The 24318-nt window shown below is 45.5% G+C and overlaps 1 protein-coding gene across 22 annotated transcripts in view; it reads left to right on the plus strand.

The window, feature by feature from the left end:
* Phf21a (PHD finger protein 21A) overlaps positions 1 to 24316 on the plus strand; it is a 182984-nt gene extending 158668 nt beyond the window's left edge. For all 22 annotated transcript variants that reach the window (XM_052183022.1, XM_052183011.1, XM_052183007.1 and 19 more), the window contains 9 exons: positions 5796 to 5894; positions 6928 to 6979; positions 7635 to 7714; positions 8145 to 8205; positions 10886 to 11049; positions 16173 to 16328; positions 18398 to 18473; positions 18807 to 18910; positions 19875 to 24316. In XM_052183022.1, coding sequence (XP_052038982.1) covers positions 5796 to 5894; positions 6928 to 6979; positions 7635 to 7714; positions 8145 to 8205; positions 10886 to 11049; positions 16173 to 16328; positions 18398 to 18473; positions 18807 to 18910; positions 19875 to 20129 — 1047 coding nt within the window. In that variant the 3' untranslated portion in view covers positions 20130 to 24316. The remainder of the gene's footprint in view (positions 1 to 5795; positions 5895 to 6927; positions 6980 to 7634; positions 7715 to 8144; positions 8206 to 10885; positions 11050 to 16172; positions 16329 to 18397; positions 18474 to 18806; positions 18911 to 19874) is intronic.
* The last annotated feature ends 2 nt before the right edge of the window (positions 24317 to 24318 follow it).

The raw sequence follows: 24318 nt of genomic DNA on the forward strand, positions 1-24318 counted from the left end.
ATGATTGTTTTTTAGTTCCATCCATTTCCCTTCAAATTTTATGATGTTAGTTTCTTTAATAGCTGGGTACTACTCCATTGTGTAAATGTATCACATTTTCTTTACCATTCTTCCATTGAGGAACATCTAGTTTGTTCCCAGTTTCTGGCTATTACAAATAAAGCTTCTATGAACTTAGCTGAGCAACTGTCCGTTTGATGGATTGTCCCTTGGGATATGCCCAGGATTAGTATAGCTAGGTCTTGAGGCAGATTCATTCCCAATTTTTGAGGAACTGCCATATTGATTTCCAAAGTAGCTATACAGGTTTTTATTATGGAGGAGTTTTCCCTTTGCTCCACATCCTTTCCAGCATGTGCTGTCCCTTGAGTTTTTGATCTTAGCCATTCTGACAGGAGTTAAGATGGAATTTCAGAATCATTTTGATTTGCATTTCCTCGTCGGTTAAGGATGTTGAGCATTTCTTTAAGCATTTCTTGGCCATTTGAGATTCTTCTGTTGAGAATTCTCTGTTTAGATCTGTACCTCATTTTTAAGTGGGATTATTTAATTTACTGGTGTTTAGTTTCTTTTTTTAAATTTTTATTTTATGTGCATTGGTGTTTTGCCTGAATGTATATCTGTGTGGGGGTGTTGGATCCTCTGGAACTGGAGGTATAAACAGTTGTGAGCTGCCCTGTGGAAGCTGGGAATTGAACCTGGGTCCTCTGAAAGAATAGCCTGTGTGCTCAACTGCTGAGCCATCTCTCGAGCCCTCATATCTAGTTTCTTGAGTTCTTTGTATATTTTGGATATTAGCCCTTTGTCAGATGTGGAGTTAATGAAAATCTTTTTCCACTAAAATACAGAGAGAGAATATCCAAATTAATGAAATCAGAAACAAAAGTGAGAATATAACAACAGACATCAAGGAAACCCAAGCAACCATTAGATCATACTTCAAAAACCTGTACTCCACAAAATTGAAAACACTAAAAGAAATGAACGATTTTCTTGATAGATATTACTTACCAAAGTTAAATCGAGATCAGATAAACAATTTAAATAGACTTATAACCCCTAAGGAAATAGGAGAGGTCATTAAAAGTCTCCTGTGATGATTTGTGTATGTTTGGCCCAGAATTAGAATGTTAGGGTTAGGGTTAGGGTTAGGGTAGAGTTAGAATGCGTGACCCTGTTGGAGTAGGTGTGTCACTGTGGACGTGAGCTTTAAGAGCCTCATCCTAGCTCTTTGGATACCAGTATTCTGCTAGCAGCCTTGAGATGAAGATGTTGAACTCTCAGCTCCTCCTGCACCATGCCTGCCTGGATGCTGTCATGTTCTTGCCTTGATGATAATGGACTGGACCTCTGAGCCTGTCAGCCAGACCCAATTAAATGTTTAAGAGTTGCCTTGGGGGCTGGTGAGATGGCACTGACTGCTCTTATGGAGGTCATGAGTTCAAATCCCAGCAACTACATGGTGGCTCACTACCATCCATAATGGAAACAAATTAAAAATCTGTAGGCCGGAGTAAGTCGGGCTGGAGCAAGAGGTAGAAGAGAACAGGGAAAAGGAAAAAGAAAAAAAAGAGTTGCCTTGGTCATGGTGTCTATTCACAGAGTAAAACCCTGAGACGTGTGCCAAACAAAGAAAGGCTAGAGCCAGATGGTTTTAGCACATAATTCTACCAGACTTTCAAAGAAGAGCTAATACCAATACTCCTCAAATACACCCCTTCATGATAAAAGTCTTACAGAGATTATAGATACAAGGGGCATACCTAAACATAATAAAGGCAGTTTACAGCAAGCTTATAGCCAACATCAAATTAAATGGAGAGAAACTCAAAGCAATTCCATTAAAATCAGGAACAAGACAAGGTTGTCTGCTCTCATATCTATTTAATACAATACTTGAAGTTTTAGCTAGAGCAATAAGACAACTGAAAATCAAGGAATTACAAATTGAAAAGGAAGAAGTCAAAGCATTTCTATTCTTAGATGATTATAATATGCATACATGACCTCAAAAATTCTACCAACTGATAAACACCTTTGGTGAGTTGGCTACATACAAGAATAACTCAAAAACATCAACATCTCTTCTATATACGAACGAGTGGGCTGAGAAAGAAATCGGGGAAACAACACCCTTCACAATAGCCACAAATAATATAAAATATATTGGGACAGCTAAGCAAGTGAAAGACTTGTATAACAATGACTTCAAGTCTTAGAGGAAAGAAATTGAAGACAATATGAGAAGATGGAAAGTTCTCCCATACTTGTGGATTAGTTGGATTAATATAGTAAAACGACCATCTCACCAAAAGCAATCTATAGCCTCGGTGCAGTTCCCATCAGGATTCCAACTCAGTTCTTACAGACATTAAGAGAATAATACTCGACTTCTATAGAAAAACAACAACAGACAGATTTATCAATGGAATAGAATCAAAGACCCAGAAATAAGTCCAAATACCTCTGGATACTTGATTTTTGATAAAGAAGCCAGAAATATACAATGGGAAAAAAAGCATTTTTAACAAATGTTGCTGGTCTAACTACATGTCTGCATGTAGAAGAATGCAAATAGATCCATGTCTATCACCCTACATAAAACTCAAGTCCAACAAAATAAACATTAAGCCAGACACACTGAACCTGATGGTACAGTAAGTGGGAAAGAGCCTTGAACACATTGGCCCAAGAGACAGCATCCTGGAGAGAACACTGATGCTCGGACACTAAGATACTAAGTAGGACCTCATGAAGCTGAAAGGCTAAGGATGCTGTCTTTTCTTTAAGGCAGATGCACTAGCAGTGGATACCCTTAACATTTGTTTATCTGATCTTAGCTTATCCTTCATTAAGGACAGTTTTAATACAATATGGGATTGTTAGTTGATGGCCTTTTTTGTTCTGTGTTTTTGTTTGTTTTACTCATTCTTTTAAGAATGTTGCCTCTCTGCCTTCTGTCTGCAGGTTAGTTGGATAGTTTGGGCTCCAGGTCTCTCAAATGTTTGTAATTAAAGTACTTGGCTGGAGCTACAGTTATCATAAGGCTTAACTGCAGACTGGCATGACAGATGATCTTCCCCAGAGCAAGAGGTCCTTAAGAAGCCGGGTGGTGGTGGCGGCGGCGCACGCCTTTAATCCCAGCACTTGGGAGGTAGAGGCAGGTGGATTTCTGAGTTCAAGACCAGCCTGGTCTATAGAGTGAATTCCAAGACGGCCAGGGCTACACAGAGAAACCCTGTCTCGAAAAACCAAATCAACCAAACAACCAAACAAACAACTAAACAAAGAGGTCCTTGAGAGAAAGGAAAGCACCCTGCTCTCTGAGTGTCTTGATTGTCTTGTTTTTGTTTGGATGGGGCTTTTTGATTTTGGTGTCCTCAGTATGTTCTGTCTTTTAGGGAGGTTGTCTTGCCCAGGGGTATTCCATCAAGTCTTTGCTTATCCATGGAAATACAAGAGAAGTTCCAGGAACTGTTTCACATAGGAATGGAATACAAACCCTGTGACTGACCTTTCTTTCTGTCTTGTCCTTCCACACTCAAAGTCACAAAAATAAGCTAATTCTGCATACCTTGGACCTTAGTTATGTTGCTATGACTTTCCCTTTGACAGTTTGCTTTATGGAGGAAATAGGCCCTTTTGAGCTAAACTAAAAACTGTGTGGTTAAGGAAGGAGGAGAAGGGGTTGAGAGATTGAAAATGGATTGATATGCTAATTGTATCTTCAGTATTCAGAGCTTCAGGGCTAATTAATATCCACTTATCAATGATTGCATTCCATGTGTATTCTTTTCAAATGATTCCCATGAAGAAGGAAGAAGAGGGCTCTCTCTAATCCTGGAAAGGCTTGATCCAGCATTGTAGGGGAGTACCAGGACAGAGAAAAGGGAGGGGGAAAGATAGGAGAATGGATGGAGAGAAGAGGACGTATGGGACATATGGGGAGGGGGAACTGGGAAAGGGGAAAGCTTTTGGATTGTAAACAAAGAATATAGAAAATAAAAATATATATTAAAAAATAAAAAGAATTAAAATAGTTTAAATTTACATTTTGAACATTCACAAAACAATCGGGTACTAGATGTTAAATAATAACTGACCATAAAAGTTTATTAGCCTGCTCTTGAAATCCTGCCACTAGTCTTGAATGACTTGTGTGCTTTACTGGGCCAAGTGACTACCGTGATATCTGTCCTATCTGTGACTGCTTCATTGAACACATCTTCTCAGAGTTGTAATAATTCTTTCTTTTTTAATGTATAAAAACCCTTGATTGAAAGTGCAAGATACACTCAGATTCAAACTGAAAAAAAAAAAAAAGAAAGAAAGAAATTGGATTGATTTTCCTGGAGGTCAGTGCTTTATTGAATGCCAGCACTAGGGGACACTGGGCTTGCAGTGGTGATAAGGAATATATAAACAGCCCCTCTTCAGGATGCTTATAGTACACGTGGATTCTTATAGTAGGACTCTGTTGGAGAGCAGTGGTTGATAAGCAGGTCTAACATTTGCTCATGTAACAGTGTGCAAAGCCAGAGGCACAGTGTGAAAAAAAGCCAAGGAAAAAGGTGAAAGCTCTTTCGGATCTAGTACATTGTTTCACAGCATAAAGATTCTGAGAACCTTTGGTGTCTTTTTTATATGGATAAAACCTTGTTCTCAGCTCCAGCCTGCAACAATCAGATACGTTTATTCTGATTTACTTAATGACTTGTAGTTACCTTACAAAAAGACCATTGCATCTATCATTTTTACTGGTTTTTAAAAGTAAATTAAGTTTGTATTTATAGTTCTGTGTCTACTGTTCTAAAAGGAGGACTGGCCCCTGGTTCTGGAGAGACTCAGTGAAACAGTATTCGGCAAAACCAGAACAGGGAAGTGGGAAGGGGTGGGTGGGAGGACAGGGAAAGAGAAGGGGACTTAAGGGACTTTTGGGGGGGCTAGAAAAAGGGGAAATCATTTGAAATGTAAATAAATTATATCGAATAAAAAAAAATGAAAAAAAAAACTTATTTCTACAGAATTCATAAAACAACTAGCCATTACTCAAAAAAGAACAGCGATGCAAAGCCACCCTTGCTCAAGCTACCGTTGTGTCATCAGCTGTTAGTGTGGCCAGTGCTGCTGTGTGCACCGGGTGCTTCTAGAAGGGCCTGGGGAGCTCGAGCCTCCTATGAGGCAGTCACTGTGGTGATTCTGAGAAAGAGCTTGGGCTAGAAGGAGCCTATTGTGCTGTGTGATTGTAAGCACATGTGAACAGAGCCTGACCCTTATATAATGATGTGGGTGTTTCTAGAAACCACCGCAGCCTGCAGCCAAGGAAAACCACCTCAGATTTGGTTTTCTTTGCCCTTAAAAAAGTGCTTTTAACCTCTGAGCCCTGGTTTGCCTTCTATTAAAATATTGTCATGTATTGTACCCTGTGCCATGGTAGAGACCAGAACACGAGAGGGACGTTAACTGTCGCTGTCCTCCATGTGGGTCTCGGGCTGATCAAACTTGGGGTTATCAGGCTGGGCAGCAGGTGTTACCTGCTATCATATCATTTGATATACAGGAACGCTTTTATCTGATTGTATTTATAGATTCATATTCAACCCAGTCATTCAGTCCAGGGTCTTCAGCTGGACTTTTACATTACATTTTACTTCCTCCTCAACAAAATATATCATATGAACTTGAAAGTTAATGTTTCAAATTTGAGTATATTATTTTCTTCTTGGTCATAGTCAAACTGTTTTTAATTCTTTTAATATGAAATTCTGAATTTTCACCTAATTGTTCTCTCCTAGACAGTTAAATCCCACACAGAAACAGAGGAGAAACAAGCAGAGAGCCGTACTGTCACCCCACCTGCTGCACCAAAACCAAAACGAGAAGAGAACCCTCAGGTAGTACCATCTCTGCCAGGCTTTGTCAGGTCTGAGGCATGGGGTGTTCTTTCACACAGTAGTGATTATCAAGTCGGATGGACCTGGGCAGTTTTCTTAGTCCTGAGGGCCTGCACACGGGTGCAGAAAGCAAGAGCTCTGAAATGATGTTTTATGTACATCCTGTTGTGCTCTTAGGAAAGCCGTGCTGTGCTTGTCTCAGACGACATATATCAGGCAGCAGCAGTGCCCTCAGTGGATGTCAGTTTACATTGTAGCCTGTCACTGTGTGCTCAGCTTTGTCAGGACCACTTTATCACAGCTCTAAATCTCAAAGGAATCAGTGGCTCACAGTGGCCCACTGAGCAGAGAGTGGGCTGAAGATGGTGACATCCTCACTGTGACATAAGCAGTAAATGAGCCCAGCTCCAGCACAGGTGATATGTCCATGGACAAGAGAACATTTCATCTTGACACTCTAAGTGGTAGTCTGGTTGTGTTGGTAAATAGCTGGTGATGGAGCTCTCCAAGACCAGTTACAAACCTCTGTCCCCGGTACATTCTCCATAGTGAAACCATGCCAGACGGCCATCAAAGCCTCATGCCTTTTCTTCTGTTTAAGTGAAAAGGGAAAGCACTATTGAACCAGCCTGGGTTTTGTGAAGCCAGCACCAAATGTATTTCTTTCTGATGTGAAATCAATTTTATTTTTTAAAGGGCCAGAACTTTAACCAAAAGGTGCTGAAAAACATATAAAAATCATTCACAAAAGTAATGGCAAAAAAGTAATGGCAGCCTTGTGGTGAATGGTGGCATGCTTAGAACTGAAGCCTGCGTTCTTGGGGGGCTCTAGCTCCTCTGCATGCTTCCCACTCAGAAGAGTCTTCTGAGTAAAATATCCAAGCTAGAGTCACTCTAGAACAGAAAGCCTCTGTGATGGCTCTTCGTATGACTCTGGCCTGTCAGAGCGGCTTTCCGGCTTTCTGACTAGGAAACCTAAGATTGACTTTGTAAGATCCAAGACTAAAATATATTCTTTTCTTCTCTGGCACAGAAACTTGCCTTCATGGTGTCTCTAGGGTTGGTAACACATGACCATCTAGAAGGTAAGAGAAGATTTTTCTCAGTATGGTCTTCTTTCTAGCTTTGTTCCTAAAAGTGATGTTTCTAGAATAGAAAACTGGAACATAATAAAATATGATTCAGCCAGTGTGACCAGGATTTCCTATAGAGAAGGAATTGTCCCTGTCCATGTAATGTGTAGGCCCTTCCCTTCCTGGTATCATTCACACTCCTGTCCCAGGAACCGTCCCAGATCCTGAATGAAGGTAGCTCCTGGTCTTTGTCTCACAACAGTAGCAAGTGCTCTTTTGACGAGTCCTTGTCTGTATCCTCCAGGGTCTGGACATCAGGGTTCCAAGGACAGTTAGAAAGCTCAGTGCCCTAAGTATTTAATTCGGGAGTGCTGAGTTCTGGCTGGTAGTCTATAGATACAGCTCATGCAGACCTGTACACAGAGCAGTCTAAAAATAAACAAGAATGGTTGTTTATAGGTGTGGACCACAGCATCACCCTTGTTCCCAGAGCAGCACTCTGGAGGACAGCATGAGAAGTGTGCTTGCTTCTGCTGAGGACTTAGTGAAACAGAGCCTTTCCCCTGTTCTTTATTGGCCGCAGGAAAGCCAGCACATTACACAGTGCACTTCTGGTCCGTAGCGTCTTCATTCTTGCCTTCTAACCAAAGCCTTTTCTTTTCTCAAGAAATCCAAAGCAAGAGGCAGGAGCGAAAGAGAAGAACAACAGCAAACCCGGTGTACAGTGGGGCCGTCTTTGAGCCAGAGGTACTCCCGCCAGCACTGGCCCATCCTTCCTTCCTCAAGCCCTGACTTTACCTATGGCTTGTTAGCCCCTCCCCCTGAAAGCCAGCTAAGAGCACATCCATCTGAACTCAGCCTCTTCAGCTCTGTGAAGTGATGGGCTTCTCTGCTCACAGCTCATTGGCTTTTGTCAGTCACTGCTCACCTCATACGGTTTTGGAGTTTGAGTAGATACACTCCTACCTTACAGTTTTAATCCATCTGCATTTGACTATGCTGTCATGAAGCAGAGGCAGGCCCTTTTGGAATATTCTCTCAGAGCCAAATACATGCAGTCAAACTCATTAGTGCTGAGGCCTTGGGATGGTTGGCCGACTAGTTAGCGTGGGCTAGGAGTGTTTGCAGTGTCTGTGATAACCGTGCTATTCAACCTTTCCTTCTTAACTCTCCAAAGCGGAAGAAGAGTGCAGTCACTTACCTTAACAGCACAATGCATCCCGGGACGCGGAAGAGAGGTGAGTGTCATTTTAAAACACCCTGGCTTGCTTTTGCCTTTGCTTTCTCTCTTGTTTCTTTTCCTTCTCCCTCCCTCTTTACCATTGTCCTAGAACCTAGCTGCTCTATCCGTTTAAAATAGTGTTTGTTGTTTTCTGAGAACATGGAGGAAAAGAGAGATTTCTTAGCCCACAGGGTTAAGAACACAGGGCTGAAGCTGACTTTCTGGGTCCTGGCTCAGCTGGCTCGGGAAAATGGCGTAATGCAGCATTTCTGCCCAAGCATGGCAGGCCATCCATGAATAGCTCAGTGAACAGAACAGCGTGTGAAAGGAAGTATTTGGCATCTTTAAGCTGCCTAGCACGGCTGTTGCCAAGGTGTTTCTCATACTGTTTCAGTTTTCCTGTTCCAGTGAGAGTAGAATGGGGCTGCGTTGCTGTGCTCTGCAGACTTTCCAGGAAGAGAACTTAGAATCTTTTATCAGTGAGCATCTCGAGCTAAGGAAGAAAAGCAAGCTGTTAAAGCAGGCTCCCCCGTGCAGAGGTCCTGACAACACTGTTGGGTCTCCTCCTCCACACCTACTCTAGGCAGGACAAAGAGCAACCGCTCTTACCACACAGGTCTAAATAGGTCTTCATAGCAAAGGCTTAGACTCATAAACAAGGTACTGAAATCACTCTCTGATGTCAGTAATACATCCCAAGGTCCCTTTCTCCATGTGGTAATGTGTCCCTGAATTACAGTTGCAGGCCGGAAAGGTTGCAGAGAAGGTGCCTAGCATGCTGATCTTTGTACTTGCACTTAGACTCAGAGCCATTGGAGACTTCTCAGGTTACCCTAACCTTTGCCTTGGGCAGAGCTACTAATGTATCTTCTTGAGGCACAGCCAGCCTTAGTGACATGAGTGACCCTTTATCAGGCTTGTCCTGCAAGTAACAAGCCCATACAGATGGGAAACCTTCCGTTACTGCTTTGTACTGCTCTGGGCCATAGTCATAAGTTACTTCTTTGGTTTTGTGTTCAGCTCTTTATAGTGACCACACAGTTCTCTTATAAGAGGGCCCCAGCCAGAGGCCTCAATTAATTGGTCTGCTGGGAGATAGTATATGTGTAGAGAACAATAGTAAAATAAGCCAGAAAGATCAGAGACTAAAGCCTGCTTTCAAGTGCCTAGGCTGTGCCTTGCTTGGGTGAACAGCGGACTCGCTGTTGACTTTTTTTCCTTAAAGCACTTGATTCTTTGGAGAAAAACCAGGCAAGTCTCTTTGTAACTCGCGCTCTGTCTGACCGACACAGGCAGTACTAGTATGTTGTCTGACCATCATGGTAGCTATGTATGACCCTGACAGACTGTGATTGGTGGGGAAGCCTTCACCAGTGCTTGTAGGGAAATCTGACTTCACTGGCATTTCCTGACTTTGGTATGTTGGGCTTGTATATAATGACAGGTTCTAACTTACAAGTTAGAAGCTATCACCCAACTCTCTGGAGACATTGACCTTGATTTAGATATGTGGTAAGAGTCACTGCCCAAAGGCCAGGCGGTGGTGGCACACGCCTTTGATCCCAGCACTCTGAGAGGCAGAGGCAGGTGCGGATTTCTGAGTTCGAGGCCAGCCTGGTCTACAGAGTGAGTTCCAGGACGGTCAGGGCTACACAGAGAAACCCTGTCTCGAAAAAAAAAAAAAAAAAAAAAAAAGAGTGACTGCCCTAGATGTCCTGTGAGCTGGGCTCTACTTTTTTAGACGGTTTGTAAATTGCTTCAGATTGGGCCTTTTGAGGAAAAAAACCACCCTGCCCTCTCCTTAAACATGTAGTCCATGACTGTTGGTGCTGTGAGGCAGAGGAAGCGCTCAGACCACTGTATGGGATCCCCAAGGCTTAGAAGCCTGTGAATTCCCTTGACTTCCTAACACTATTACACTCCAGCTGTTCCTAGAAACTCCCTCACAGTGGCTCTGACAGCAGAGGGCCAGAATAATTGACTGGAATTCTGCCTTCTCACATTGCCTTCTTCCACCCAACCAGCAGGAAGGTCTGAAGTGTTAGCAAGAGACACAGGAAAGCAGAAATGCTGAGTAAGCCCATTCACGGGAACAGAGGGTCATTAGCACTGATAGCTGCAGAAACCCCTTGATGACTAATGCAGAAAACACACAGATGATAAACTCTGGTCCGGCTTTAGCCTCCTCCTGTTAGAATCCTCAGGTGTGCCGGGTGGTGGTGGTGCAAGCCTGTAATCCCAGCACTCTGGGAGGCAGAGGCAGGTGGATCTGAGTTCGAGGCCAGCCTGGTCTACAGAGTGAGTTCCAGGACAGCCAGGACTACACGGAGAAACCCTGTCTCGAAAAAACCAAATCCAAAAAAAAAAAAAAAAGAAAAAAAAAGAATCCTCAGGTGTGATAATCCAGGCATGACCATGATCTGCCCAAGAAGGGTCTCCTTACAGATGCCAGTACCTTTAGCCATGCTCCGGGGCTCTCTTCTCCTCCATTCTTTTAGGGTTCATGTAGCCGTTTCTAATGACATTGACATCTTTGCTTCTTTTCCTTCCTCTGGCCTGTGTATTAACCTTCTGTCTGCTACCTCACTTCCCTTTCCATGCTAGCCAATGAGGAACACTGGCCAAAGGTATGTAAGATCATTTCCCCTGTCTTTCCCTCCCCTTCTCCCCTTTTGTTCCCTTCTCTTGGTATATAGGTCGTCCTCCAAAATACAATGCAGTGCTGGGGTTTGGAGCCCTTACCCCAACATCCCCCCCATCCAGTCATCCCGACTCCCCTGAAAATGAAAAGACAGAGACCACATTCACTTTCCCTGCACCTGTTCAGCCTGTGTCTTTGCCCAGCCCCACCTCCACAGACGTAAGTAACTTGGGGAGAGAGCTAACATGGGAAAGCATTGTCCTATGCTATGTCCTCACAGACTGACCCTTCCGTGCTCGCCCTGGACTAGCAGGGAATGCTGCGGCATGCCCGCAGACTTCTCCAGGCAGCTTTCTCACGGGGTCACAGTGTTCCATGTCCTTGAGAGTCATAGCAACATAAATCCGGGGAGCCCAGGGTTTCAGAGTCTGCATTTGCTCAACTGTGAATGAGCTCTCAGAGGAGGGTGGGGACAGGGGCTGTAGTTGAGCGCTTTATGTCACTGCTGTGCTGGAGGTTGAACATGAGCAAGGTGGATACTTCCAGAGCCCTGCTGCACAGTAGGCACAGCTCCAGAAGTGCATGAGGTCCTGTGTTGGTGGAACTGTTCAGAAACAGATTCCAGGACTAAGATGTTCTGATGAACAAGCTCATGAGGCTGGGATCCAATCAAGGAACAGCCAAGCAATGCAGCACTCAGGGGGGCTTGTGTTCTGTAGGAAGAGGGAGACAACAAGGGAACTGATATGTAACCTGTCAGGCACAGATGACCACAAGGAGGAGGAATGGAACAGAAGTGCCCAGAAGGCGAAGGCATCATCCCTGAAGGGAGAGGCGACCTCTCAGCTATGTGTGGGAAAGTGTGCCCAGAGAGGGGATAGGCCTGCTCATACACGGCTCTTCTTCTCAGTACAATGGGAGACTGCCAGAGGACTTTAGTAAAGGGATGAAATAATTCTCCAGTTACACAGTTTGTTTGACTGTGAAGACTCTGGCACCTGTAGACAGGTTGCAGCGTGATGCAGTACACGGTATCACCTGTAGACAGGCTGCAGGGCAATGCAGCACACAGTATCACCATTTGCTCTGATTGACAGATTGTTTTTGTTTCTTTGTGTGCTTGCACCTACCTACACATGCAAACACATGCATGCACATTTTTTGTTTTTGTTTTCTGAGTCAATTAAGAATCTTCACCTCAGTGGGGTGTGGAGGCACATACCTTTAATCCCAGATTCAGGAGGCAGTGATAGGCAGATCTCGAGTCCAGCCTGGTCTACAGAGTGAATCCTAGGACAGGGCTTCACAGATAAATCCTACCTCAAAAAATAAAAATACAAAAACAAAAAACTAGAATCTTTACTTCTAAGAATAACAGTATTCTGCTGTGTAGCTTCCATGTTGTTACAATGTTACAGGAATTTAACAATGGTTACATCTCAGCATGTAATACTAAGTTCATAGTCCAATGTTTTCACCTAACCCAGTAATTGCATTTGTCTGATGTCACTCTGGCATTTATCAGCCTGGTTGTATCACCTAACTCTCCTTTATTCTGAAATGGTTTCTCAGGCCATCCTTTTTTAAATTACAATTTGTTCATTTAGAACATGTGTATATGTGTCTGTGTCTGTGTCCTTGCCATGGCACATGTGTGGAGGTCAAAAGCAGCCTTTGGGAGTCAGTTTTCTCCTTCCACTGTGTGGGTCTCACTTAGATGTCAGGCTTAGTGACAAGTGTGTGCACCCACTGAGATGTCTCACTAGGACCTCTTAGGCCATTGTGTTTTTCCTAATGGTAGTGTCCTTTTCAGTGGCACAGTTACTCTGTTGAGTTTGTCCCACTGAACTGTGCTAGTTCCCTCCAAAGTAGACTGAAGCATAGCTTGTTGAAGGAGCCTGGATTCAGGGGTGGCAGGCCCTTCTCAGTGTGTCACAGCAGGGCGTGTGCTGTCAGCCTCTTGTTGACTTTTATCTCCTGAGATAATTCCCATTGAATTTTTTTCACTTGTGAAAGTCTGTTTTCACTCTGCTTGGAGGTAGCTTTGAGACTGCCAGACTGTTACCCAGAGACTTTGGCCTCTTTTGATGGTTCCTGATGCTTATAGAACTGTCTGGGTTTTGAAAGGAGCACTGTATAGAAAGAAACCTTGGGAAGGATGGAATGAAACAGGGAGGCCAATAGGGAGGTCCAGACAAAAGACAGTGACTGGTGACTGGTCCTGATGGAGCAGTAGATGCAGGGATGGCATCTGCTCTGGCCAGTTCTGTTTGTAATCTGACGAGTCACGTAGATTAAATTGAGTCATGAAAAAAAAATTCTCAAGGATAAATATAAAGTTCATAGCCTGAACAACCAGAAGGCTGACACTAACATTTATGGAAGATGACAAGGGCCACAGGCTTGAAGCAACAAAGCAAGAGCTTCTTTGTCCCTGTCCTCATCTCTTAGGAACTGCAGAGCTTACTGTTGATGTCGTAGACACAATGACCCTGTAAGTTGAAAGTGCTCATGACTTATTAATGTCACAATCCTGCCCCTGAGAATGCCATTTAAGCACCTAAGTTAGAATTCTGGGGGCAACAAACAAAATATTATCTTTGGAGAAGTGGGGTCACAGGAGAGTTCTACTCCCAGCATTTCCTTCCTTGGACATATCTGCTGCTACGAACTCACCCTGATTCTAAAGACTTGGAACCATTCTTCCTAACGTTTGCCTTAGTAACTGATGCAGGATTCAAACTGGCAAGCTAACAAGCACCAGCAGCCCCTGTCAGAGACCATGTTTGCCAGTACTGAAGACTTCCAGCTCTCCCCAGTCCAATGTGGTCAAAGGCAGCAGGCCCCTGACCCCTGCTGTGCTGCACAGTGCTGGGGAAGGGCTTGTCTCATGAGTTACTACTTATGACACGTTACCCTTGTCTACATTCTTTGGTTGAGTTTATTTTCTTTTTTAATTTTGTTTTAAAGACTAGACCTAAAAGGTCTGCTCCAGTCAAATCACAAACTAAAAGCTTTTACCAGGTTTCATCTTAAAGCGTGAACATTGTTCTTTTCATAAATCTAAAGTCAAAGTATGCTTTTCTGAAACCACTAAAAATGTTCAACACTTCCCAAGTTAAACCCAGTGGGATACATTTTTTTAAAAAGATAATTGACTTCCTACTTTTACAGTATCCCAACAGCAGCTGTGATTAAAATCAGCACACAGGGTTCTCTGTGTTTGCTGCCGGGTAGCATAAGCTTCGACATTAATTAAACAATAACAGTTGAGAGCCGAGCATTTCCTGGGGATCAATAACCATCCAGGGCTTGAGATACAGACCCAGCCAGACACTGATCCTCAGGACGCACTTTGTAGTTGCCATCATTTTTATGAGAATGGAAGATTTGCTGACTAAGGATAAATCCTCAGCACAGGAAAGCAGACTTTGTGGGGGCAGCATGTTCCCAGCAGGGTCATGGTCAGGCACAGTTTGCTTTTTGTTTGCTTATGACCTGTCACCAGGGTTAGGCCTTTTGATCTCCACTCTTGAAGTAAAGCCTGACCTTGATGGATGAACTGTCCCTGTATTTTATACTCATTCTGACATTCTGGGAATTTTGTATTTAAAGTGTTAGGGTAGAGCAGTTCTCAAAGAGTGGTCTAGAAGCCAGGCGGTGGTGGCGCACTCCTGTAATCCCAGCACTCTGGAAGGCAGAGGCAGGCGGATTTCTGAGTTCGAGGCCAGCCTGGTCTACCGAGTGAGTTCCAGGACAGCCAGGGCTACACAGAGAAACCCTGTCTTGAAAAAACCAAATCCAACCCCCCCACCCCCCCAAAAAAAGTGTGGTCTAGAGGCACTGGCACTTTCCAGGGTGTACAAATCAAAATTGTGTCCATAGTAGTACTGACACATTCAGCATCATTTCTACACTCTTTCACAAGACTGGAGACCTGGAGATACAATTTCCAATGTGATAGCATGGTTATTTAATGCTGACATGTATTCTTTGAGTTGTATATTATTTTCAGTGTACTGTTGCTATAACTTTCTGTGAGTCTATAACTATCTCAGAGGTTCTCAGTGATTTTGAGTACACAGAAATCCCAACACAAATGCTAGACACTACTGCCATAGTATATGTAAATACGAAATTTGAAGGATGGAGCTGGAGAGATACGTGCACATGTTCACATGCACAAACATACAAAGGGAGTTTCCCACATGATTTCCTATATGATTGGAAAGAAGTGTTCCCTCAATGGTGTGGTAGTAGAGGAAGGGCTAGGCATCACTGTCTGGCTGCTTCCTCTGTAGTCCTGTGGTAAGATTCTAGTGGAAGCTTCAGACATCCTAAAGCAGTGTGCCAGCGCTGGCTTACTGGGAGTCCACCAGCTCGTCCTTCAGCTCCCTTCCCTGCCATCTTAGTCCATATGTGTCAATCCTATCCAAAGAACAGGTCGCACGTCAGCTTGATGGAGGAACACACCTTTATAAGAGCTCTTGATTTTATTTTCCCTATATCCTCCAAATTGTAAATAGTTGGGCTTTCTTATTGTTTGCTGGTCCCTCCTGTTCTGAGGCCCAGCGGGCTTCCTTGAGCACCTAGTGAACCACCACAAAGGGCACAGTGGAGTGGACTGGGCTGCTTTCTCTGTCTAGTGAAATATTTTATGGGAAGAATAAAGCCATCCACTGGATGTGAGCAGCGGGTGCTGAGTGCTGGTTCTGCAGAGCCTTGTCAGCTGTGGCTGTGGCTGCTCCGGTCCCGTGTCAGAAGTGTGCATTGAGCTCTTTGCTCTTGACTTGGGCTTTCCCAGTTTAACATTCACTTGGGGAACATTTCCCTAAGTGAGCAGGAGGTTCAATAAATCATTATTTCTTTTCTGTATTTCCAAATTCTTTTTAAACTCCCTCTAACATGATAGATAATAAACTTTGTTCCTGTTAATGTGAGATACTTTTGTCAGTGGATCAGTGCCTGATAGTGTCTGATTTGTGAATTGGAGTCTTGGTGTTGGAAATGCCAAACTGTTACCTAAGCAGTTAAATTTGTCCCAGATAACAGGAGATCTTTGCTGTAAACTCTAATTTATATGGTTAAATTTTTACTCTTAAGTCTGAAGATGTAAAGGAAGTCTTTAATGATAAATTGCCACCCCAGAAATTGAGCTTTGTGGAGCAGGTGGGGCTTTGTGCCATTGGAAACTCCTGCTTTTTGTAACAGTAAAATTGGAGGGCCATCTCTGTGTCATCAGCTCACTTTCAAAGACACTTAGGTACATCCACAGTGCAAAAGGTAACATTGAGTTTTCACCACCTTTATCATTTTCCTTACCTTTCCTCTCTGTCTCACAGGGTGATATCCATGAGGATTTTTGCAGCGTTTGCAGAAAGAGTGGCCAGTTGCTGATGTGTGACACCTGTTCCCGTGTGTATCATCTGGACTGCTTAGAGCCACCCCTGAAAACAATTCCTAAGGGCATGTGGATCTGTCCCAGGTGTCAGGACCAGGTACTGGGGGTGGGTCACCAAGGATGGATGAGGGACCCAGGAAAAAGAAAAGGACATGGGAACTCCTGGCCTTCTCATCCTGGGGAATAGGTTTTCCTCTCTCATGGTTGTCCTCCTGGTTTGCAAAAGAGCATGCGGACACACAGCATAGCCTTTGTTCCATCACAGGCTTCCTGGTGCATGAATTGCTTTCTTCTTTGGGAAATGACTTGTCTTCCCTTTCCAAGTACAGACCCTCAGCCCCGTGTGTGGCACAAGCCTATAATCCCAGCACTTAAGGGCTAAGCCAAGAGCCTAACAAGTTCAAGACCAGTGTGAGCCACGTAGTGATAGGCACACCTTCACTGTGAGGACACAAAACAGAAGATAAGTTAAGATCCTTAAAAGCTTATTTTAGGCTGGGTCTGGTTGTGCATGCTGTTAGTCCCAGAAATCGGAAAGCTGAGACTGCTGGATCTGGGTTTAAGGTCAGCCTGGTCTACATGATGAGTTCCAGTCAAGCAGGGCTACAAAGTGTATTTAAAAAAAAATGCTGTATTTAAAAAAAAAAAAAAAACTAAATAATGAAAACCTGATTTGAGATCAGAGATCATTTTTTAAAATTTCCCCTTTCTGGTGTTTTGTTTTGTTTTGTTTTTTTCCATACTGGAACCCAAGCCAGAGCATTGTGCATGCTGCCTACGCATCTAGGGCCTTGTGAATGCTACTTACATGCTCTGCATTGAGCTGCATCTTAAGTCTGTGGTGTGTTGAAACAAGATCTCTCTCTGTAGCCCAGGCTGGCATTGAACATGGGATCTCCTGCTTTGGCTTCCTAGCCTACAGGTACGACCACACCCGACTTAGTCCTCATCGGTGGACTCCAGTATAGTCAGAGTGCCTTCTGCTCCTCTCACACAGTCCTGATGGTCATCTACACAAGGGGGGGGTGGGGTGGCAGAGCTAGATTATACTTCCATATTTAGAGCTATGCTTAACATCCTTTGGTGTTTGGGGAGGACATAACAAACTAAATTTGAAACAGGTAACTTGTCAAGTCAGAGGCAGAATTGCCTGAGGTGCCTACCATCATGCTGGTGTCCAGCCTTGTGCTTCTTCTGGCTCTAGCTGTACAAACTGACTGGGCTTGTGCATATTTCGTTTGCTTGGTTGAATGGATTATATGTTTGTTTGTTTGTTTTGGTTCAAATTACTTCTACTTTTTTTTTATTCAATATATTATTTATTTACATCTCAAGTGATTTTCCCTTTCTGGATCTCCCCTCCCCGAAAGTCCCATAAGCCCTCTCCCCTCCCCGTTCCCCCATTCACCCCTTCCCACTTCCCTGTCCTGGTATTCCCCTACACTGCTGCCCTGAGCCTTTCCAGGACCAGGGGCCACTCTTCCTTCTTCTTGGGCATCATTTGATATGTGAATTGCGTCTTGGGTATTTCAAGCTTCTAGGCTAATATCTGTTTATCAGTGAGTGCATACCACAAGTGTTCTTTTGAGACTGGGTTACCTCACTTAGGATGATGTTCTCCAGTTGAATGGATGTTTTTTTATTGTCTTTGATTTGAGACAAAGTCTCACTGTGTAGCCCTGGCTGACCTGGATCTCTCTATGTAGATCAGGCTGCCCTCAGACTCCTAGAGCTCCACCTGCATTTGCTGTCCACCATGCCTAGCTCATGTGGTCTTCTTCAATTTTTATTTTTATGTATTCATTTTATGTGTATCTATGTGTTATCAGTGCGAGCTGATATCTGTGTGCATGCCTGGTGTCCTGGGCCTTCAGAGGTTGTTGGATATCTGGGGCTGGAGGTACAGACAGTTGAGAGCTGCCACACGAGTGGTATGATTTGAAGCTGGTGCATCTGGAAGAATTGCTAGTGCTCTTAACCCCTGAGCCATCTCTCCAGCCGCTCCTGTGGCTTTGATACAGGAATGCTCCCAAGTCTCTGCCTCTGTCTGTAGTCCAGAATTTTGAGTGATGCTTCTACAAACTTCCTTGGATCTTGTCTACAGCCTCAGACACTAGTGGTTGATGTTATCTTGAGTTTCAAAGGAAAACTAACACTTCTTTTCAGATGCTGAAGAAGGAAGAAGCAATTCCATGGCCTGGAACCTTAGCCATTGTTCATTCCTATATCGCCTACAAAGCAGGTAAGATCTGCCTTCTGGGGGAGTGGGAGAAGTCACTGGAGGGCAGTGCTGGGTTTGCTTCCAAAAAATAAAAATAAAAAATAAAAAAATAAAGGAGAAAGTTTGTGACCACCTTTTGAGGAGACTGTGACGTGTGGTACCCCCTGTAAAGCCCTGCCCAAGCCACCAAGGCCAGCTTAAAAATATCCAGAGGAAACGCCCATCTCATCCCACTCTGTCCTGGCTGTATGGCAGCAGGCTCTTTCAGGGCTGGTATCTTTGGTGAACAAAGCCAGGCAGGCTTTTCTAGCTTTTCTAAAGAAGTGATGGTTTTAATGTTACTTTTTTCCCCAGCAAAAGAAGAAGAGAAACAGAAGCTACTTAAGTGGAGTTCAGATTTAAAACAGGAGCGGGAACAACTGGAGCAGAAGGTGAAAGAGCTCAGCAGTTCTATAAGTGTAAGCCTCTTCTCTTCCTAGATACTCGGGTGCGGGTCCTTGGCAGCACCTCCAGTCCTCCCTGTGTAACTGATCAGCTTGACGGCTGAACAGCCGCCTTCTGAGGTAGTACTCATGTCCCATGGCCTTGTGCTACCTGTCAAGCTGAGTGCCCTGTGGCTGCTATCTGTGAGTTCTCAGTCTGTAGTGGAAGAGATGGAGTGGCAGCTGCACCAGTGTAGCACCACCCAGTGCATGCGCATTTTGAGAGGAACCTGAGCAGCTGCAGGCCTCCTTGAGTGACTTTTTTAGACACCTGATTTACTAGGCTAAGGGAAAGAGTTCCTGCTGGCAACCAACCTAGAAGGCCTGGTTCACTGACTGCTGGAGTCTTTGGCATTGGGCTATCTCAGGTCTCCTAAACATTACTGGCCCACTCATGCACTACTTCTAAGTTACGAGTGACTAAATGATCCTTCATAGACCTCAAGCCAGTTCCTGTATCCCTCACTGGCTTTGGTTTCGTTTGGTTTGGTTTTTCAAGACAAGATTTCTCTGTTTAACAGCCCTGACTATCCTGGAACTCACTCACTCTGTAGACCAGGATGGCCTTGAACTAACAGAGATCCAGCTGCCTCTGACTCCCAAGTGCTGGACTTAAAGGCGTGTGCCACCACTCCTACTGTCACTAGCTTTTAATCACCTGTGAGCATGGCAGCCGCAAGCTTTAGGGCAGCTTTCATGGCGATTTTCACGTTACAGCATTGTAAGTGCTAGCATCCAGTAGGGTAGGCTTTCACCCTACCATTGGCCCCATCTCTTGCCTCTTGTATCTTCCTCCTTTGGTAGTGTCTGCCTACACAAGGTGGAGCAGCACAAGTTGTAGAGGCTGTATGCCAGTGCCCAGGGACGGGCTTGTGGGGGCATTCTTCTCTGGGGCTGCTGGGCCCCAGAGTCTGAGTGCCCACCTTATCGTTTGCTGCAGAAATGTATGGAGATGAAGAACACCATCCTGGCACGGCAGAAGGAGATGCGCAGCTCCCTGGACAAGGTGAAACAGCTCATCCGCCTCATCCACGGCATCGACCTCTCCAAGCCTGTAGACTCTGAGGCCACTGTGGGGGCCCTCTCCAATGGCCCAGACTGCACACCCCCTGCCAACACCGCCGCCACACCTGCCCCTTCCCCCTCCTCGCAGAGCTGTACAGTGAACTGTAACCAAGGGGAAGAGACTAAATAACAGCCCTCGAGGAGATGCCACAGTCCTGGTGGCAAGGAGACTCTAGAAGAGCAAAGCCGGATTTCTTCTGGAAAGTACAGAGTTCTTTTGGTTCTTTGGTTCCAGAGAGAGAGAAGATGCTTGTGCCAGGTGGCACCCGAGTTTGCCAATTGATTCTTGTTATTCTGTGTGTACATGCAAAGACTGGACCATGTTACATGAAATAGTGCCAGCTGGAGGTTCTTTGCCAGCACCATGCCAAGTGACATAATATATTACTCTCTCTATTATACACCAGTGTGTGCCTGCAGCAGCCTCCACAGCCACGGTGGGTTCGTTTTTGTTTTGTTGGGTGGGGAGCAGGGATGGGCGGAGGGAGGAGAGCAGGTTTCAGATCCTTACTTGGAGCCGTTTGTTTAGGTAGAAAAGACAAGTCCAAAGAGTGTGTGGGCTTTCCTATTCCTAAACTTTTCACTACCATAAAACCAAAAAATGGAAAAAAAAAAAAAAAGAAAAATAAGGAAATAGAGATTTAACTAACCCAGTGCCCAGAAGAGGGACGGGAAGGGCTGGGAGGGGGCAAGGGTGGGAAAGTATATGACATAAGCAGTATTTAATGTTCCTGGAGGGGCCTAGTGCCCCAGAGCCCTGGCCCCGCCCCAGCTCACCCCGCCCACAGCCTCCTGCAGCCCCTCCCCTCTGCTTGGTGTAGTGCACAGCCCCAGGTGGTTTCCCTGACTGGCTAAGCCAGGAAGGGAGGGTGCAAGGGGTCCAGAGGGAGGAAGGCGGATCAGAGGTTTTACTTGAAAACAAGCTCCATCCCTTTTCTATATTTATAAGAAGAGAAGGTTCTGAGCAGAGCAGCACGGCCCAGGTGTGTGAATGGAGACGACCCTTTTCTCTTCTTCAAGTTTATTTTTGTTTCTGTTCTTGTTTTGTTTAAGCAAAATTTTGTTTTGTTGTTTATTTTACCTTTTTTTGTAACAAGAACTAAAATAAGGAATAGAAAGGCTGTTTTTCAGGCTGACGGTCCTGTTGAGGGTAGCGAGACCTTGCATGATAGAGTAGGCGTCCTAGTGTCAAGTGAGGTCGGTGAGTCTGTGTGCGTCCTGTGTCATCAGTCAGGCACTGTTCTGGTTGTTTTGTTTTGTTTTGTTTATTTTCTGGTTTTGTTTTCTGGTTTTGTTTTTTGTTTTTTTTCATGCAAGGGCAAAAAAAAATCTTTGTACCTGGGGAAACAACAACTTTTTTTTTAATTAAAAAGGAAAATAAAAGATATTGAGGTCTTCCTAGTGTTACTTAAATTAAGATCAAGGTAAGAAACATTGTAAAAATTACAAAAGTGCTATTTGTTTCCTAAAAACAGTGATTTTTATTAAAAAGGTGTCAGAACTGGAGAAAATGCTGTGTAGTTACAGTTTTTGAGCACAGAGCCTACTGATCCTGATGACATTTTGCTGTGTTGTGTCTCTAGACTGGTGCGCCAGTCTCCTGAAGGGCCGGGTCCTCCCACCTCCTCCCTCCTCAGACTTGCCGTCTCCTTGGTACTGGGATCTCATCTCCTGTGTTTGAAGCCAAAATGCAATGTGCATACATATCGGGGTTCCCACGGTCCCAGACCTTGCTAGAAGGCAAGCTGGTGCCCACCTCCACTTTCCCTCGGTGCTGGCCTGTCTCACAGCCACCAGCATTACCAATGCCTCGGGGGCTCCAGGCAACTGGCCGGTGAGTCGCCTCACTGCCTGTATACTTGGCCTCCGGGAGGGTATAGGGTGCAGGCTGGCTGCAGCAGGGGAGATGCCTTGAGGGTCCATATGTTTCTGAGAGCTCAGGTGGTCTTCAAGTCCATCTTGTGTTGAAGAGAGAGGTCTGAAGCTCTAGCAGGCCTCTGCCTGCCAGCCCAAGGTCAGAGTTCACACCCGGTCCCTCCCTCCCATGCTTCCTGGAGGTCCCTGCGCTACACTCACAATGCTTGCGCGTATGGCCTATTGTAGACTTTTCTTCTTGGAAAAACGGGGTTCTGAAAGGCTCTCTCCTTATCTCCCCAGCAATACCATAGAGAAAGTAAGGCTATGAACTGCGCGCTCCTCCCACTAGAAATCTTTATCTGTCACACGTCCTTGAGTGGAGGGACAGAGGCCTGGGCTCTGCCCCCAAGTCTGGAAGCATCTCTCTGGAGCCCACTAGGCTCCCAAGTCTAGGAGGAGCAGGAAAGACCCCTTTGCTTCTTCCTTGCCCAGTTAGGTCCAGGGAAAAAAAGCTGGATCCTGGCCGAAACTACAACAGACAAGAGGTGCTTGTGAGATCAAGGCCCATCCACACCAGCCACCCATTCATTTCCCAGGGTTTGAGAAGAGGGCAGATAGTTTGGCCACATGGGCCTCAGCTTCAGGCCTCTGGCTTTGGGTTGACTGACGGGAGCAGAGAAAACCCTCTTTTCTTATTTAGGAACTAAGGTGCTGTCTAGTTAGCAGGCGTTGGAGATGCCTGGACTAGTTGGATCTTTGGCAGGATCAGAGACCAGCTTCAGGCTGATATCCTGTCTCTGCTCCCCCAGCCTGCCAACCCCTGTTGGACTTGTCTGGGCCCGTAGGCTGGGGCTTGGTACACACTGCCTACCTGTGACGGGAAGAGGTTGACAAGCCATCAACAATCACTACAGGCCTTTGCTCCAGAAGAGCGCAGGAGCTGGGCAGCAGACTCCCATCTTCTGATGCTTGGAAACCAGCTGCCTTGAGTCCACTGGAGTGACATGAAGAGTATAGCCAGGCTCCAAGCCTCTACTGCGGGCCCCTCCCCTCCCGTCTACCTGCCCTTACCTCTGTCAGCAGAGCTTCTTTCTGTCCCCTTAGACCTGTGAGTACCTGGGACATACACACATGCTGCTCCCCCCCCCCCCCAGCTGTCTCTAAGCCCGCACCTTCCCTCCCTACCTGCAGTGTGTTGTTGCTCTTACAGACACATGTGTAAGGCTCGCTAGTGTGGCAGTCACTTTGGAGGGCCTTGGACTGGGAGTCCCCTTGTCCCCCTGGTCAGGCTGGCAGGTCAGCACCATTGCCTTTCTCCCTGAAGGCTCGTCTTTCTTTCTTTCTGAGCCACTGTCTTGTCTGCCTCCACTGAGCTCGACCAGTTCTCATTTTTCCTTGCTTATCTGGCTTTGGGAGGTAAGCCTGCTGCTGATGGCACCCTTCAGGAAAGACTGGAAAGCAGTCCCTGAATGGCTCTGCCTCAGTGGGGCCTTTGCCTCTGGCCAATAACAACCACAGGCAGCCTCCTGCGATTGGCATCGTCTTAGGGCCCCCTCTGCTGCTGCTGCTGCTGCTGCTGCTGCTGCTGCTGCTGCTGCTGCTGCTGCTGCTGGTCTCATGCCCAGCAGGCAGTGGTAAGGGTACATGTGTGCCCAGCACTGCCTGAGTGACTGTTTCCAGCTGTCTGTCTACACCTACAGCTGCCTCTCTGCCACCTCTCTGATGCTTCTGATGCTCCCTCTTGGGGCTATTGGAGCCTTGACTCTCACACCAGCCCCCCTCCTTGCTGCTCACAACCTTTAAAAGGCCTCTTCCCTTTAGGCCCTTCTTTGGTATGGATCTTAACTAAAGGGCTGAATGCTTGAGGACACTGCTCCAGGGGCAGGACTAGGATGGAGCAGTGGCCCTTTTCTGGACACTGAGTTCTCCAGACCCCATGGCTTGTGTTGAATGCAGGCCACTTTGCTCTGTGTAAATGACTGTGGACCTTGCCCCGCCCCTCATCCCAGTACCCCTGGCAGAAAACAGGAGTATCTTTCTCATCCTGCCTTCAGCTGGTGCTCCTGATCAGCTCCTCCCAAGAAGGAATTGGGTAACCCCCCGGGGAAGATTCCTCTGGTCCTCTCCAGGGAATGAAGAATTTCACCTGGCAGCTGTGGCCCCTGCATCCCTCTCCAGTGTTCTTGTGCTTAGCCCAGAGTGAGTTGCAGTCAGGTGGGTGGGCTGAGCAGACCGGAAGTGAGGGAGCTCCGCGCATAGAGCCAGCCAGACCCAGTGCCGTCTGTGTCCGTGCCCTCTGTGATTTCAGTCTTGGTAGAATTTGTATTTGGAGTTTTGTGCTTCAAAGTTTCTGTTTTGTTTGTTTGGTTTTTGTTTTGAGGGGGTGGGGGGTACAGAGCAGCCGATCAATTTGTATTTATTTATTTTAACATTTTACTAAATAAAGCCAAATAAAGCCTCTC

The sequence above is a fragment of the Apodemus sylvaticus genome, chromosome 5 (genome assembly GCF_947179515.1).
Source record: "Apodemus sylvaticus chromosome 5, mApoSyl1.1, whole genome shotgun sequence".
In the NCBI taxonomy this organism is placed as follows: Eukaryota; Metazoa; Chordata; class Mammalia; order Rodentia; family Muridae; genus Apodemus; species Apodemus sylvaticus.